The following is an 18,189-nucleotide window of genomic DNA, read 5'->3' as shown; positions in this document are numbered from 1 at the left end:
TGTTTAAAAAATACAGGCAGCCCCATTTAAGCAAACATTTTCATTTAAGCAAAAGGCAGAACTATTTTATATTATTAAATTTTATTCAACCACTTATCCAAGAGGTTGAATTGAACATGTATTAACCCTGTAGAATATCCAAGTTTTCTTAGATATGGCATAACTTTCGCCAGCTCATACTGGTGCCTTTAGAATATGAAGGTGTCTGTGTTGCTGTCTTTTTTTTATTAGTCTGAATTAGCTTCCTCCCCACTTTGCCCTCTTCTCTATGCATGCATGTTTACTTTCGAAGCCTCGGTGGTTTTGGTTTATCTTGCCTCTTTCCCGTACTGGCATAGTGTGTTTATAAATGTCAGGTTATTCCCTCACAATCCCAATCCCCACTTCTAAGTGCTTTATCTCTTGAACTGAGGGCTTAAACAGGACCTTTGCTATCACAAAGTGGAATTTGTAGGAGAAGAGCTGGTAATAGGCTGTTTTATGTCCCCACAAAAACTCAGTGTCAGGATAAAGTGGGCCCATCATTGAGCCAGAGCTGCTGAAGCAGAACTTGTCTTCAAGGACTCTCAAAACCCACAAGTGCATCCCAGGGGCCATTTGAACACCTGTTGATCTCCCTCCTCTTTCCTACTGGGAATTTGGGGTGAGGCATGGTGATGCAGGGGAAAAATGAATTTTAATCCTAAAACATATCTTGAAATATCCTTTAGATCAGGGGTTCTTAACCTTTTTTGTTCCATGGACAGTTCCTTTGCCAGTCAGGTGAAAACCTCGGACCCCTTACTAAGTCTACACTATCCTGTACATTATTTAATAAATATATCACACCTGTACCAACACGTCCCCACTAGAATAATGGTGGTTTTTTTTGAATTTCAATTCAAGCTCACCGACCCCTTGTTAGGAACCCCTGCTTTAGAAAGTGGTATCTTTTTAATATACCTATGCCTTATCTTCTTTTCCTGTAAAATATGGGAATGGAAATAGATCAGGGTGATAAGCTCAAATGTCTCCAGTATATGTTGAGACTGATGGCAAAGCAGAGAGTGCATGCCCTAACTAAGGAGGTCAGTGGTTTCTTGGCTTTATTGTAATGGTGAGGGATACAGGTCTGGTCATCTTCTTACTTTTCAAGAGAAGCTAGGAATCTGGAAGTTCATATGAAAATTCATTATTTAAAATGTTAGTAATTCATTCACAATCTTTAGAAATAATATATAAGACCAAGCAAACATGTTTCTGAGCCAAATTTTCTCTCTGGGCCTTTAATTTGGACCTCTGGATAAAATGATAAGGGCTTTCTGAATTAGATATTTTAGTGTCTGTTATTGTGATATTCTTTTTTTGGGGAAGAAAACATTGTGTCTTGGCTTCTGCAGCAGTAACTCAGAGAAAGTAGGCTAAGTGGTTGGACTGAGAAGGCTTGGTGTGGCTGCCTAGGAAGGAATGAGAAATTGTAGGATTTCTGTAAAACACTATCAGTGGCAGCTGTTGCTCCATAGCAGCTTCTGTTTACTATCTGGGTGATATTAGTTCTGTACTTAAGCAGGTGGAACTGAAATTTTGCTTCAGCTTGCACCCATCGTGGGGACAAATGCAGTAGGAGGATCCCAAAGATGCAAGCAGTTCCCTAGAAGCAGAAAGGATCTGTTTTTCATTCTTGCTTTTGCTTTGGTTTTGTTTTCATGTAGAAGGGAAAGCATCATTTAGGAAGCTCCTGGATAGATAGGATAGTTTTCCCCCACCTATAGTAGCATGGCATTAAAGGAGGGGAACAAAGCAGAGAGTAGCATGTTCATGCTGTATAATTACTGTGGAAATTGCTCTTAGATAGACCAACATAAGGCAAGACCACCTGTACCCAAGGCATGGCGTGTCATCTGTGCAAACTGTGGAAAAATAAGAATAGATTACAAGTTTTTGCTAACCACACAATCTGTTTAGAGCATGCATTGAAAAAACTGGTATTCATCAATCAACTTAATCTTTTTTACTAACATTAACACAGTAACTGTGACTCTTATCTATGTCCCTTTGAGAAGCTGAGGAAAGCAGTAATTGCTGTTTCTAAAAAATGCAGAGAGTAAAGTAAATATTTTAAGACTTGCAGACCCTATGGTCTCTGTTACAACTACTCAACTCTATCATCATAGTGTAAAAACAGACATAGATAATTGAATAGGTGTGACTATATTGTAATAAAACTTATTTACAAAAACAGGCAGCAGACCATATTTGACCTGCAGGCCACAATTTGCTGACCCCCTGATTTAGAGCATTGATAGCTGTTTTAGAATCGAATATTAATCAGCAAGCATTCACTGACCTTTCCCTCCCCTTTGAGTGGAGTATATGTCCCCTCTCCATGGCCTTTGAACTTGGCCCTAGGACATGCTTTGGTCAAGGGAATGTGAGAAAACATGATGTGCACAAAGGTTTTAAAAGTGTTTATGTGGTATCTTAGTTGGACAGAACTACTGTAATAAATACCACCAGCTGGTTGGCTGAAGCAACAGGAATTTAAAGTCTCACAGTTTTGGAGGCTACAAGTCCAAAGTCAAGGTCCTGGCACAGCCATGCTTTTTCTGAAGTCTGTAGTTCTGAATGTAGCTTGTAGACAATCCATAACTCAATTTCTGCCTATTACATGGCTATTTTTTTCTCCTACTACTCACTACTCTATCAGAATTTCCTCTGCTTATAAGGACACCAGTCATACTGTATGAAGGCCCACCTTGATTTAGTTTTGTCTCATCTTAATAGGATCTTTGAAGATTCCTTTTACATATGAGTTCATATCTACAGAACCGTGAGTTAAGACTTAAACATGGCTTTGTGGGGGGCATGATCCAATCCCTAATAACATGATTTGGCTTGTCTTTTGTGCTCTTGCCACTTGCATGAGTAGAACATGCCCTAGGAAACCCAGTTCTAAGGAAGATAACAGACATAGTATAGATATTTAAAGTCTTCTTCCACCTGAAGCAGTTGCTCAGGTGAACCCAGCCTATGAACCTGGCCTAGATCAGCTGAATCTCAGACAACCTGCAGACCTGTGAGCTTTGAGGAAAAGTGTATGTTGTTTTAACCATTTAAGTTTTGGGGTGGTTTTTTACACAGCGTAATTGTGTCAATTGCTGGCGATTCTGTAGTACGGAGGAGGATAGTTACCCATCTAGATAAAATAAGTTCATTTTCAAAAACCAAAATAATAAAAAGGAATTCTTATCTCCTCACACAAAGCCCAGAAAAAAGAATAGGGGCTATTTTTCCTCATTTTATAATCCTCCTTCCTATGCTTCTTCCCCCATGGTTGGATAAATCCTAAGTTCTAGATTTAGGTTTCTACTTGTACACTTAATGAATAATTAACACCTTTTTTTGAGAAGCATATGTCTGCTTAAGCTAACCTCAGAGAGGATCTTGGTTCCAAAGACTGAATATTTAATACTTTTGAAATGAAGTCTGGGAAAATATCCAAGCTATTCCTAAGATATGAATAGTTGTGGTTTCCTCAATTCAACAGATCTTTGAGAGCTTGTTTACTTTGTGCTGGTCTCTGAGCTGAATGCTAGATAGAATTTTTTCAGTCAATATTTGGTTTGTTCCTGCTGCTCACAACATACTGTGCTAATCTCTGGGGATATCCTGGGTATGTAAAACAAATCCATTGCCCTCACAGAGTTCATCAACTAATGGGAGAGGTAGGTGGATAATTATGGCAAGGTATGGTGAGCACTCTGATGGTGAGCATATCCACAGTCCTATGGGAGCTTAGAGAAGATGTGCTTGACCCAACCTGAGAATTGGAATGTGTTTAATGTTCTAGGAAGTCTTCCTGGAAGAACTGACCCTTAGGCTCAATCTTTCTGAAAGATGTAGTTAGGATGAAGTCCTAGAATTGTAGAGTAGAAAGGGACTTTAGGAATTCTTCACTTTACACATTAAGGAAGCTCTCTTTTTAAAGACCAGTTTCTTTCACCGAGATCAAGATCAACTTGATCAGAGTCAAGCTGCTCAGAACAACATGTGCTTTGGGCAACTTATTGCCCAACTATCACAAGTATGTCTATATTCTAGCTAGTTTGGCAGTTATCTGTACCATACACACATCTGAAAAATAATGTAAGGCTTTTCATTTCCGAAGTCATGTCTGTGTATATTTTTGAATAATGCCAATTAAAACATTAGGTGTCATATTTCTAGATTGGCATTTGGCCCTTTTTTTTTTTTTTCATGAGGAGTGGGGCTGTGGAAAGGAATATAGGAAAGTGATCAATTTGAAGTGATCTTCATGCCATTTAGTATTTAGGTTTTTAATATGGTGACCATTATAAGCATTTTTCCAAGTTACTATAAATATTTCATAAGCTTTTATTTTGTGGCTGTACTGTGATTTGTCTAATTATTTTCCTGTATTTAAATGTTTAGGTTATTTTCTAATTGGGACTACTATAGATATATTATGATGTCTTTTTATTAAAGATTTTTATTGGAAGATAAAATACAGAGATGCACAGATTGTATTTGGTATTTTGAATTTTTCACAAGTAAACACAACACTGAACTACAGCATTGGCCAATAAATTGCCACTCAGTGAATTACCACTCAGATTAGAAATAGAACTTCAGCAAATCCTCTTTACCAACTTTATCAACTTTAAATGCCCCATCACCACCATCTCGTTCCTCTCATCACTGTTTTCTCCCTTTTCCTGAAGGTAATGATGAACCTGACGTCTAACACCATAAATCAGTTTTTGCCTTGAAGTAGATTAGTTAATTTTCTTTAGATTTCCAGATATAGAGTTAATAGATCTAGAGGTATGAATACCTTAAATTATCTTAGTTCACATGACTAAATTGCTTTAAAAAATGCTATGTCATTTTACAAGTACACTGTTTTAAAGTGTGGGGAAGAAAAGATTTTTGTTCCTGAATTTGAGAAGGGAAAGAAAGTCTGGAGTCAAATGTAGAGTGACAAAGTTTTTGAGTGAACAGGACCAGATGGGACCATATTATTTTAAGGAACACTTAGCAGTCTGTTTCCAAACTCTGTTTTGCCCATCTTGAAAATGCTCTTCTGTATCTAGACATCGCCAGTCATTGTGGCAGAAAGGAAAATATCATGAGCTGTGCACTGGCTCTCAAGACTTCTTGCCACAAGTGACACAAGCTCTGCCCACATTACGTTAGCCAGAGAAAGGCATACGAGTTACTAGAGCCAAGATAATTATTCCTCCCGTAGGGAGGAGGTACTGCAGGAAAGGAAACTGGGATATTTGACAAACAAAACTATCCCACTTTGTATTTAATGACATTGGCACCAATTCATGAAGAGATAAGATCAGTTAGAGTATTCATCCTTTGCTTTTATTATAAAAGCACCTCCTGGCCTTGAGAAGACCTCCATCTCCATATGGAGCTGTGACTTCTGTGATTATCAGTGGAATTGTTGCATGGTATTGAACTTGTGGAAGTACCCTCCCTCCCTTCATTTTTTAGATCATATGTTCACTTCTTTTCCAAGAAGAAACACAGAAAAACGCTTTTTCATTAAATAGGAGGTGGTGGGGAAATGCTAGATTGTTTTACGTACTTTTGGTGCAGAGCAATTCTTTAGGAAACAAGTCCTCTCTAGCTAAAGCACACATTCTGGGCAACTGCTCAGTAAATGTTTTACTAATCCATGGGCCTTGATGGCTATACGACCATAGAAGTTTTTTCCCTGGCTTGGCTTTTTCACCAAATGGCTTGCTTCAGGCACACCTTTTAGTTGTAGTTACCGTGCAGCCTTCAAGGCCTTTTCTTACTGTAAATTTGCATTCTTCTTTATTGCCATTATGTTCTGTAAAAGTTATTTTGTAGTATTAATGGATAACATCAAGCATTGCTTCTCATATTACTTTCTCTTTGTGTTGAAGTTACAGTATGCAATTGCATGTTGTAATTGCATACTGTCAGTATGCAATTGCTTAGTTAAAGAATGAATTGCAAGGTGGTGTGGGTAGCATGGTTGCATCTGTGAGTTCTGATTATAATGCTGTCTTACTTTTATTCCCCAAAGGTCTCTTCTCCTTAGGGATGGTGAAGTTGGAAAAAGTTTCTCTTAACCCTCCTCCAGGATGAGCCACTTGCCTGAAGACATGGAGAACACTCTCAGTGGCAGCCAGAGCTCTCATGCTTCTTTGCGCAATGTCCATTCCATCAACCCCACACAAATCATGGCCAGGATTGAGTCCTATGAAGGACGGGAAAAGAAAGGCATTTCCGATGTCAGGAGGACTTTCTGTTTGTTTGTCACCTTTGACCTCTTATTTGTAACATTACTGTGGATAATAGAGTTAAATGTAAGTTTTTTTTCTTTTCATGATTTTTATAAGAATGTTTCCAAGATAAAGACAATCAATGTTCTTGTCCTCTTCATCATTTCTGTCTCATTTAGTGGGTTCCATCTTTTGCCAAGTAAGAAAACACTGCTGTCCCCCAGCTGATTTGGATCTTGTTTTCTAAATAAGCTTTTATTGGAGCAGTCATGCCCATCTGTTTACATACTGTATATGGCTGCTTTTGTGCTGAGTAGCTGAGTTGAGTAGTTGTGACAGAGACCCACAAAGCCAAATATATTTACTACCAGGCTGTTTACGAACCAAGTTTGCAAACCCTTGTACCATAAATGTAGCATGTTTCTTGAACATGCTTACGATGTTGCTTCTACAATTTTAACTCCCATTTTAACATTTTGCTTGTATTCTTGCTTTACTTTACTGCACAAGAGATTATTTATTCTCACTTTATAAAAAAGGCTCTCTTAGGGGAGTGGATGTAGCTCAGTGGTTGAGCACCTGCTTCCCATATACAAGGTACCAGGTTCAATACCCGGTTCCTCCTAAAAAAAATGCTATCCTAGAAGGCATTTGGTGTTTGCTTATATTTCATCAGGTTTTGTCTAGACCAGTGCTGTCCTATAGGAATATAATGCATATAATTGCCTATGTAATTTAATTTTTTGGTCACAGATTAGTAAAAAAATTAGACAGGCAAAAATCATTTTAATAACATTTTAATTTTTAACTCATATCCGTTTTCTTCTCAAAACCTTGGAAATGATTATATTCCTTAACAACAAATAAGTGAACTTTTCCATAAGGCATTTCTTACAGGCCAAACTTGTCTGCTTTCCTGCACCTTTGGCAATTCACTTATTTTTGGGAAATATTTGCCAAGACTTAGGTAGTAATAATGATTAGCTAATTCTTATTATTAAGAGATTACTCTTTGCCAGGCACAATGCTAGATGCTTTCTAAGAAATGTGTTAAAATGGAGAAATTATGAAAAGTTGGTGAGATTGAAAATGATTTTGAATTTTGCCTTTTAACAGAAAAAAAAAATAGCTTAAAAGGAAAGGACCATAAAAGGATCACAGAGTGAGAGAATTTTAATTCTGAAAAGGCCCATGAAACAATTTACCAACCAATCCTTTCAGTTTACAAATAAGGAATTTAAGGTCCAGAGAAGATCTGTGACTTTCCCAAGTTCCTTCAGTTAGTGGCACAACTGGGATTTCATCCAGATCCTCTAATGCCAAGGTTATGTGTTGAAAGAGTTTTGTCTGGGATGCAAGGCAACTGGCACAGCATGAGTCACTACAGCAAACTCGGAAACGAATGTTTTCTAGAAACAGAGAAAAATACCTTAAAAACAAGTGATCAAGTTGAGAGATTGGTTCTGTGAATTAAGAAATAGATTTGTCCCACAATCATAGTAATATGCAACATGAATCTGTTAAGTTAGTATGTGCAGATTTTCCTTCTATTAATTTACTGCTATGGGTATGCCTTAGTTTTGTTTGAAACAAGAGGTCAGTGTTATGACATAGTAATAAAAAAATGTTTTTAAAAATTTTTTGTTCCATGTGTATAAACTAAAGAAAATATTTAAATTAATGTATATTTTAAAGGAGTGAGATATTTTCAAGACCAATAGCTATATAGTGATATATAAAAAAGAAATAGATCTTTTAACAGGAAAGCATAGTGGCAATTTTAAGAGGGCAGGCATAAAAAATATGTTAATGATAGTACAAAGTCATGGCATTCATTGGTATGCCTCTAATATCACTATGTGCTTTTTTTTTTTGTTTCCCTATTTTTAAAAAAAATTTATTATAATACCATATATACAATTCAAAATTTCCCATTTTAATCACTTTCAAGTGTACAATTCAGAGATATTAATTACATTCAAAATACTATGCTACCCTTGCCACCATCAATTATCCCACCTTTTTTCATCAACTTAGTCAAAGCTCTGCACACTTGTTAAGCACTAACTCTCCCTTCCAGTTCTACTTCCCACCTCCATTTCTTTTGTCAGCTTCTGGTAACCTGTAATCTACTACATATCTATGAAATTTGCGTCTTCTATGTATTTCATATAAGTAAGATCGTACAGTATTTGTCCTTTTTTGACTGGCTTATTTCACTCAACATGTCTTCAAAGTTCATGCATGTTATAGCATGTAAAAGAACTATATTCCTTTTTATGGCTCAGTAATATCATTGTGCATACATCCCACAGTGTGTTTATCCATTCATCTGTTGATAGACTCTGAGTTTCTACCGTTGGCTATTGTGAAAATGGCTGCTGTAATTATTAGTGTACAAATATCTTCTTGAATCCTTGCTTTCAGTTCTTGGGATATATGACCAGAAGTGGGATTTCCAGGTCATATAGTAATTCTATACTTAACATTCTAAGAAACTGCCAACTGTTTTCCATAGTGGCTGCACATTTTACATTTCCACCAACAATGGAGTTTGTTATTTCTCCACATCCTCTCCAATCGTTTCCATTTTTAAAAATAGTAGCCATTCTAGTGGGTATGAAGTGGTATCTCATTGTGGTTTTATTTGTATTTCCCTGATGGCTAATGATGTTGAACATTTTTTCATGTGCTTATTGGCCATTTGTATATCTCCTTTAAGAAATGTCTATAAAAGTCCTTTGCCCATTTTTAAATTGGGTTATTTGTCTTTATGTTGTTGAGTTGTGGCCGTTCTTAATAAATTCTGGATATTAAACTCTTACCGGATATATGATTAGCAATTATTTTCCCTATTCTGTAAGTTGTCCTTTTGCTTTCTTGATAAAGTCCTTTGATGAACAAAAGATTTTCATCTGATGAAAGCCATTTTATCTTTTTTTTTCTTTTGTTGCTTGTGTTTTTAGTGTCAGATCTAAGATATCACTACCAAATCCAGGGTTTGATGGTTCCTCCCTATGTTTTGTTCTAAGAGTGTTATGGTTTTAGTTGTATGTTTGGGTCCTTGATCCATTTAGAATTAATTTTTGTATATGGTGTGAGGTAGGAGTCCCACTTCATTCTTTTCCAAATGAAGAATCAGTTTTCTCAGCACCATTTATTAAAAGAGACCCTTCTTTCCCCAATTAATTCTTAAAAGCTTTACAGAAATGTTTGGACTTACTGTAATAGTAGTAGACTGTTCTAGGTTCTGAAGTAGAGTAGAAACATAGTTTCAAGATCTTCCAGAAGTCAGTAACTTCCAGTCTGCCTCTATTTTATGACCTACCTGACATCTCCAGTTAGACATCTAATAAGACTTTCAAACTTAACATGCTGCTACTCCCTGTCCCCAACACACACACACACACACCCCTACTTGCTTTTCCCTTTCTTCATGTCAGTAAACAACATTCAGATACTTAGATTGAATTAAAATCTCATCACTGATTGGTTTGTTTTATATTTTTTCACACTCCATATACAGTCTAACAGTAAATTCTACCAAATTTACCTCCAAAATATATTCAAGTTGTCACTTCTTTCCATTTCTACTATTGTCACACTTGACTAAGCCCATGTTATCACTCATCAAAATTACTGCACCATGTTCCTTCCTGACTGGTTTGCCTGCTTACTCTCTTGCCTTCCTACAGTCCATTTTCCTTATAATAACCAGAATCCTTTTTAAAACACAAATCATATTAGGTCACTTTCTGGTTAAAACCCTTCACTGGCTTACCAAAGCATTTTATTAGAATAAAATCCAAATGCCATGCCCCAGAAGCCTTGCAGACTTCCTCTCCCACCCTTTACTCTTGGCCCTCCACAGATCAGCCACAGTGGATTCCTTCCATTCTTAGAATGGAACAAATTCTTTCCTGTCATGGGGCTTGCATACTAGTTCACTCCATATAAGAGAATTAATCTCCTTTATCATTTACAGATTCTCTTTCTTATCATGTAGGTGTCAGTTTACATATCACCCCCAAAGAAACCTTCTATGACCAGCTAACCCAAAGAAGTCACGCATTCTATCTTTGCTTTAAGCCATTTGGAATAATATATATATATATATTATATATTTTAACATTCTGAGTATTAGTGTGGAGAAACACAGGGATGAGATTAGATGGTTGAATGTCTTGTGATAATTATTCTGAGTTTTCAGTCTATTCATTTGTAAAGGTGTATAGACAGTCAGGCTTTGTCTACTTAAGAATATAGTTATAATCTACATTAATTACACAGAAATCTAAGCCTCCTTAAGCTATTTTTTGAGGTACAGAATAGTGTTTATGGTATTCTATTTGCGTAAAAATGAAAATACATGAAAAGTTATCTAACCAAGAACAACTTTTCCTTGGGGTAATTTTTCTTCTAATATGGCCACTTAGTGAATCCTGCAATAGTATTCTTTATTCATTTTTCTTCTTTTCCCTTATCCAGTGTTCTAGTTAATTGCCCTTCATTTTGTCCTTTTTCAGACCATCTGCATTTGTCTGCCAGGACTACGCTCTGAACCGGAAACTTGAATTTGCTGTTACCCATCATTTTCCCTCCGATCAGGCTAATCCACGGACCCTAAGAGTTGTAGATTGCCTGCTTGGGCACTGCATTAGGTGCCTGATATATGACCCTTACTTGATTTAAAAAATAAAATTCTCTATAGTTAATTTGTGGAATTTTGAATTTTTACCTTTTAAAATCCATTTTGGTTGTACAATTGGGAGACGACAAAGTTTATCATATTAGGTTTGATTTTCATCGTTTACTGTAACTTTATCTCCTGTAATTGAAGGTCTAGTCTATCCCTTATTTTGTCTATTCAAGGTTTTAAAAAGTTAAGAATCCAGAATGTTAAAATGACAGGAAGAAATATAAATAAATAATATTGACAGCTCTATCATATGGCATGCTAACTGCCATCATTGATGGTTGTTAAGAGAGCAGGGGACCCTTGGCTTTCCAAGACCTAAAACAGTGGAAAGTGATCAGAAAGAGGAGGAGGCGCTAGAGAAATGTTAACTGCCTTCTTTAAAATTATACATTTGTAAGGTCGAAGACTTTATTTTAGAAGAGAAAAAAAAAGTTTTCTTATTAATCATTTTGAAAATACTGACTACAAGAAAGTCATTGTTTTTAGTTATACATTTATATTTTTTGAATGTGTTTAGAATTCAAGAAGTGCTATTTAGCAGTTTTCTATTACAACTGTGAGGGTTCTCTTCCTCCATATTTCAGCATTTCTGGGTTCTGAGAAGAAAAACAGAAAGCACATATGAAACCTTGTGTTGTTCTCTTACATTATGTTTTTTATTTTCACACATAAATCTCTCCTCAGTTTTACTTCTTCCTCTCCCTTGTAGGTGAATGGAGGCATTGAGAACACATTAGAGAAAGAGGTGGTACATTATGACTACTACTCTTCTTATTTTGATATATTTGTAAGTATTTTCTGTTTCACGTATCTTTCCAGACATGATAAAACCAAAAGCCAGATTTCTTTTCAATAGGCCTCAGATTCTATGTCATTCCTTTTTTCTCCCCCTTGAACACTACTTTTGTTTCCTTCTTCCTTAGATATGGGCCCATTTAGTTCTTCTTCCCTCTTTCTAAGGAATTGTCTCATCATCTCAAGGAAAGAAAAGATCAGTGAGAGAAAAAGGAGGGCTGCAGGAGGATCCATTCCCATTTCCTTAGAGGAGAACCTTTATTCTTTCAAATGACTGAAATAGAAACTCACTGACATACCCTAATGTCTCAAAGGGAAATTTGCTTATTTATGAAAATGACATTCCTTTTATGCCTTAAGATAGAATTCTATCTGGGTATATTTTTAATAATTCTATTTTATCTGCTGTAATAGAAACTTTTGATAAAAGTTATGTATTGGTCATCTTGAGCAGCATTGTTTAATTGTAGAGGTACCTCAAAGCAATTCCCTGTAGATGAGACATTCATTTTATTCTAATGAATGTGTATAGTATCTTTCTGTGACACATTGTGACTCTGATTGCATTTGCTATATCTCAGTGGTATTTCTTTATAGCTTATAGTATAAGTCAGATTCTAATTTGTGCTAAAGCTAGCATAGGCTATGAAAATTCACAGAGAATTCCCGCCAATTCACTTGGACTCTTTCTTTCATTGTCACTAGCAGCATGGAGGCAGTACGTTCTTTGATTAAGGGCAGGGAACTGTAAAGTCAAACATACCTAGTTTTGATTCCCGTCATTATCATTTGCTAGTTGTAACTCCTTGAATATACTAGGTCTAATCTTCAGTTTCCTCATATGTAAAATGAGATAATCATAGTTCTGAAGAATAGATGAAAGAATGCGTTGAAAGCGCATAGCTCAATGGTAGATACATCATAGGTCAGTAAATGTTAGCTGCAATCAGTGTCAACATTATTATTTTTGGTAGAGAATTTTAGTGATTATATTTTCTAGTGGTTTTCAGACTACTCTGAAGACTCTTGTTTTGTTTTGTTTTCAAAGAGGCCTGCAGAGATGTGTGGGGAGAAAGAGGTGGAGTTCCCAGTAAATAGAAATCAGGGTTCCTTGCTGTCATTCCCTGCCTCAGCAACTTGAGAAGTTCCATTTTATCTTAGGATGTTAGGGTTCTCCACAGGATTTTGTTGAAACAGTGATTGACTGTGACAGAATATTTGAAAAAACCACTGATATATTTTAATCCCCTCATTTTTCCAAATAAAGGAATAGAGTTTCGTGACTTCAGTGTCTTAACCCTTCCCAAGTCATCTAAATTGGTTGCAGAGCAGGTTGAGGGCTCATATCTCTTGATATTTCTTTCTTCTGAAATGATTGCCATGTAGTAACAAAGTTGGTTTCTCTTTTTTCTCCTATATCCCTTGCTGAATTTATGAAATGGATTGATCCAGGAATTTTCAGGAAGCTAGTTTAATTTACCAGACTTATCTCCAAGGGTTGATTGGCCTCTTTCCTTAGGGAGTGACTGTGCTGGACAAATAGGTGGGACCCATTAGCTCAGATGGGAAGTACTGTCATATCTAGCCTAGAGAATGAACCCAGCCTCTGAGAAACCTTGGGACCTGAGGAATGGAACTTTTGACAAAACTTTATCCTGAGGCATTACTCAAGAGTCACCTGACTTCTCTCTACCCTGGATAAACATATTTTCCAACTAATAGTGGTAGAATTTTATTCTATGTTTATTTCCTTAGTGGATGAGAGTTACTAAGACTGCTGTGCCATAATTTAAGGGCCTGCTGTTTACATTCACACTGCCTGGGCTCAAAACACAGTTTCCTGTCTAAGAAGCTTTGGAGGCCTTCAGCATTTTCCCTAACTTTTCTACTTTAGTTTCCCTATATCTATAATGGGATTAATGATGGTAGTTAACTCATAGGGTTGTTGGGGTAAAAGATTATGAGGGATAATAATACACAACAGAGGACTTCACAGTGGTCCCTGACCCATAGTAAAAAGATGTACGCTACTGGATAGGTAGACTTCTCACCATGACCCCAGTAACCCAGAGCTTTATGGCAGACTATACTGATCACCTGGTGTTTTCCAGAAGTGAGTGTTTGCCTTGGGAATGGAAAAGTCAACTTTCAAAAGATTTTCTTTTATCTTAAAAGGATATCAGAAATATATGTGGACTCATACATAATGAAAAGTTAATTTGAAAACCATATTAAGTTCAGTTAAGTACAATTAAGTAATTTTTTGCTTAGAACAAGTACACTTAAATTCTAGAGCCAGCAGTTCCAGATGCTGGTCTATAGATCAGCACTGGTTTGTGGCAGTTCTCAGCTAAGCTAGAACAATAAAGATAATATGATAAATTTTTCATAAAGCTCAATTACTTCATTTTTTGTATATATTTTAAATAACCTCTCTTTTTTTTGTATAGCTTTTGGCAGTTTTCCGATTTAAAGTATTAATACTTGCATATGCTGTATGCAAACTGCGCCATTGGTGGGCAATTGCGGTGAGTATGCCCCAGATGAGTGAGTGACCTCCTTCCCCAGTGCTGGTGGCCAGGGCCTGCCTGCTCACTCCTGGTCTGAGCTGGGAAGAGATGCTATTTGAATCTGGGATGGATTCCACTCTTTTTTCCTGAGTCCCCTTTCTCTACATTCTAGGAGGTTTCACACTCTAGACTTCTTTGCAATATAATGAGTAACTAGCTTTGTCTCTATGGACACTGAGTATAAGGGGGAAACTAGAGTCCCAAGACTGATTACTAATCAAGCATCATCCTATGCTCTACTTCATTTTGCAAATAAGAGTTGAGATCAGTACCTTATTCGCAAAGTTATTTGGAAAATTACTTGTTTGGTTAAAACTGTTTAGTGAGTTTTCATGACTTGTTCTGTTTATTTTAGTAATACCTTCCCCTCCATTTCATTTCCCCTACCTTCATCCTTAAAGAAAAATGCTCTCATGTTCCTTTTTATTGTTGACTTCAAGCTCCTTGAAGGTAGTGACTTTTTAACTCATCTCTGTTTTCTTGCATTTAGTACAGAGCTTGGCATGTGCTATTCATCCTCAATTAATATTTATTGATTGAAAGAAGAATTATAAACAATTCTGCTTGAATTATTTATGTCATTTTCCATAGATACCTGAATTCAGCTTTTTGAGAGCTCTAGTAAGACAGGGAGAAATGTCAAGCTCTTAATACTTGAGAGAATTGCTCAGGAATAACCTCAAGTCCAGTAATCAGAGTGAGACCTCCATCTAAGTGTGGGCCACACTCATTTTTGTCTAGCTGGAGATGGGACTCGAACAACTCTGCTAAAATGGATCCCACTGGGGGCCACGTCTGCCTGGGCCATCTCTTCTGAGCATTCACAGAACCCTAGGACTGAGATCAGACTGTCTGCTTATATGAAGCTCACATTTCATGTATGTAAGCTTACAATCCTAGCCAGACTTCCTTTCCTGAATATGCTTTGGTAGTATCACAATAGCTGTGATGATTGTGCCTTCCAGATTTTCTACAGCTGTACCCATTTGGGACATTCTGTTCCAGTATCTCCAAAACATATTTTTCAGACAATCTGACCCAGTGTTTCAGAAAAGTGGTTGACTTAGAAAATCCTGATGAGAGTTTAAAGGCAGTATCTTGAATATTTACTTTCAAATTATTAAAGAGCCAGGCTAGCTTTAAGGATTCATTTCATTGTTTTTGATTGTTGACTTGAAAAACCCTTGCACAGAGTATCCAGGCAGCTGGAAGGAGGAAATGCCATTTGGTACCTAAAGAGTAGTCAGTGTCAGCCTGTAAAGCTAATTAGTGTCAGCATGTAAAATGCCTTTTCTCCCACACATGTCACTCTGGCTGGTATGGGTGTGTATGGTGGTAGTTTTATTTTGTTAACAAGTGCTGAAGCTTTCTTAATACTTATTGAGCATGACCTGATGCTCTCTGACCTCCATTCTGTCAACAAGGCTACTACTGGAAATCACTTTGGTCATGTTTTACCATGCTAAAATATTAGTAGATGGAGTGACAAGGCCCAGGTACTGTGGTTATATCTCTGAGCTTCATAACCCCTAGAGAGAGCCTGCCTACATGTTTCACTCGTTCCTTCTTTTAAGTGGTGGGAGTGGCTTTGGATGTTGTTCCTTCTTAAGGCCAAAACACTAGCCTACTAAAAAGTGGGAGAAGGGAAACCACCAGAAGCCAGTGAAGGATATGTTTCACATAGAGGCCACTTATCTCCAGCCTGGGTTTGAGGGTAGAGAAATAGAATTAGGTGGAAAGGAACCTGTCTCTGGAGTGCCAACCATAGCTTTTTCAGGCATCTGCCTGCTCCTGGTTAAGAAGGGAGTTAGCTAACTTGTGTAAGGGAGGTGCCTTCACAGTATGAAATATCTAATTCAAATGGTGCTGGATTATGTGTCTTTCAGTTGACGACAGCAGTGACCAGTGCCTTTTTACTAGCAAAAGTGATCCTCTCTAAGGTATATCCTACCACATTCTCATTACAATTACCATGAATAATGATGAAGCCTCGTTTTCCAGTGTATATTCTTGGTGACTGCATTTTCCTCTCTGGTCACATCTGTTTTTCCAGCTTTTCTCTCAAGGGGCTTTTGGCTATGTGCTGCCCATCATTTCATTCATCCTTGCCTGGATTGAGACCTGGTTCCTGGATTTCAAAGTGTTACCTCAAGAAGCAGAAGAAGAAAACAGTAAGTTTCTCTCAAAATTAGCCTCTTGAGACAGGCTAGAAGAAAGTGAAATAAACATCTTGATCTGAACGGAGCAGGTGGATAGTTAGGCATGTCACAGCTTCTCTCTTCTTTAGTGATTATCACAAAAATCAAGAAAATGATTGATTGAAAGGATAGTAACAGAATATGGCTCCTCTCTTCTGCCATTGAGTCACACTTCTCCTGGAAGAAAGTGTGAACACTGGTGGGGAAAAAAAACTAATACAACAACAACAAAAATAGCCCATACTGCTTCTTGCTCAGACAGGTTTACCTTGTCTCCCCTATTAATAATAGTCGTAGGACACTATACATTTTATGCATGTAAACAGAACTGTGTTGTTTAGGGGCAGAGAAAATTAAACCAGTTTTGAGTAAGCTTAGGGAGCAATTTTGAGTAATAGTCAGTGATTCCTCCCTCTCATATTGCTATCCATAAAGCAGGGGGTAGCTTTGAATAAGAGTCTGTATTAGTCAAGGTTCCCTAGGGAAACAGAACCGACAGGAGATATCTGCAAATAGTATGAGATTTTATAAAGTTGTCTCGTGACTATGGAGATGCACAGTCTCAATTCCACAGGGCAGGCTGCAAACCAGGGGCTCTGATAAAGGTTCTTAATGAGGTCCCAGGAGACACTGGCTGTCTGAAGTAGAAATGGGAATTCTCTCTCTGAATGCTGAAATCACTTCCCCTTTTAAGGTCTTCAACTCATTGGATGAGACATCGCTCATTCTTTTTTTTTTTTTTTAAATTTTTTAAATTGATTTTGTAAAAATATTACATTACAAAAAAATATATGAGGACCCCATCAACCCCACCACCCCCACCCCACCACTCCCCCCCCAGCAACACTCATTCCCATCATCATGACACATCCATTGCATTTGGTAAGTACGTCTCTGGGCACCTCTGCACCTCATGGTCAGTGGTCCACATCATGGCCCATACTCTCCCCCATTCCATCCAGTGGGCCCTGTGAGGATTTATAATGTCCGGTGATTGCCCCTGAAGCACCATCCAGGGCAGCTCCAAGTCCCTAAGACGCGTCCACATATCGTCTCTTCCTGCCATTCCCCATACCCATTAGCCACCATGTCCACTTTTCCCACTCCAATGCCACCTTTTCTCTGTGGACATTGGATTGGTTGTGTCCATTGCACCTCTACGTCAAAAGGAGGCTCAGATTCCTCATGGATACTGGATGCAATCCTCTCGCTTTCAGTTGTAGGCACTCTAGGCTCCGTGGTGTGGTGGTTGTCCTTCTTCAACTCCATCTTAGCTGAGTGAGGTGAGTCCAATAAATCAGATTGTAGGTGCTGGAGTCTGTTGAGGCTTAGGGCCTGGCTATCACATTGTCAGTCCAGAGATTCAGATCCCCTAAATATATCTTAAGCCCCGACACCAACTACAACTCCAGCACAGTAGCATGAAAGTCTTAAGAAGAGAGATCCCATCTGAGTCCAGATTTATCACGCATAAACACCAGCTCCAAAGAAGGGCCATCTGACATGGCAGTTAATCCCATCTGCCATGACCATAGCACCCATGGGCCTCTTTAGCCCTCAAAGGAACCAATATATGGGGGTTGTATCTACTTTATCTGTCTCTTAGACTCTGCTCAGTTGTGCATAAGGGCAATCCTTCTGCAGCCTCCAGACTCTTTTTT

At 37.6% G+C, this 18,189-nt stretch overlaps 1 protein-coding gene across 2 annotated transcripts in view; it reads left to right on the top strand.

Moving 5' to 3' along the window:
* STARD3NL (STARD3 N-terminal like) overlaps positions 1-18,189 on the top strand; it is a 66,832-nt gene that overhangs the window by 28,513 nt on the left and 20,130 nt on the right. For both annotated transcript variants that reach the window (XM_004462575.5, XM_023589974.2), the window contains 5 exons: positions 6,068-6,350; positions 11,675-11,752; positions 14,211-14,288; positions 16,217-16,270; positions 16,384-16,501. In XM_004462575.5, the coding sequence (XP_004462632.1) occupies positions 6,126-6,350; positions 11,675-11,752; positions 14,211-14,288; positions 16,217-16,270; positions 16,384-16,501 (553 nt within the window). In that variant the 5' untranslated portion in view covers positions 6,068-6,125. The remainder of the gene's footprint in view (positions 1-6,067; positions 6,351-11,674; positions 11,753-14,210; positions 14,289-16,216; positions 16,271-16,383; positions 16,502-18,189) is intronic.

This window comes from Dasypus novemcinctus, chromosome 5 (genome assembly GCF_030445035.2).
Source record: "Dasypus novemcinctus isolate mDasNov1 chromosome 5, mDasNov1.1.hap2, whole genome shotgun sequence".
Classification (NCBI taxonomy): Eukaryota; Metazoa; Chordata; class Mammalia; order Cingulata; family Dasypodidae; genus Dasypus; species Dasypus novemcinctus.
This window is presented reverse-complemented; position numbering and strand designations above follow the sequence as displayed.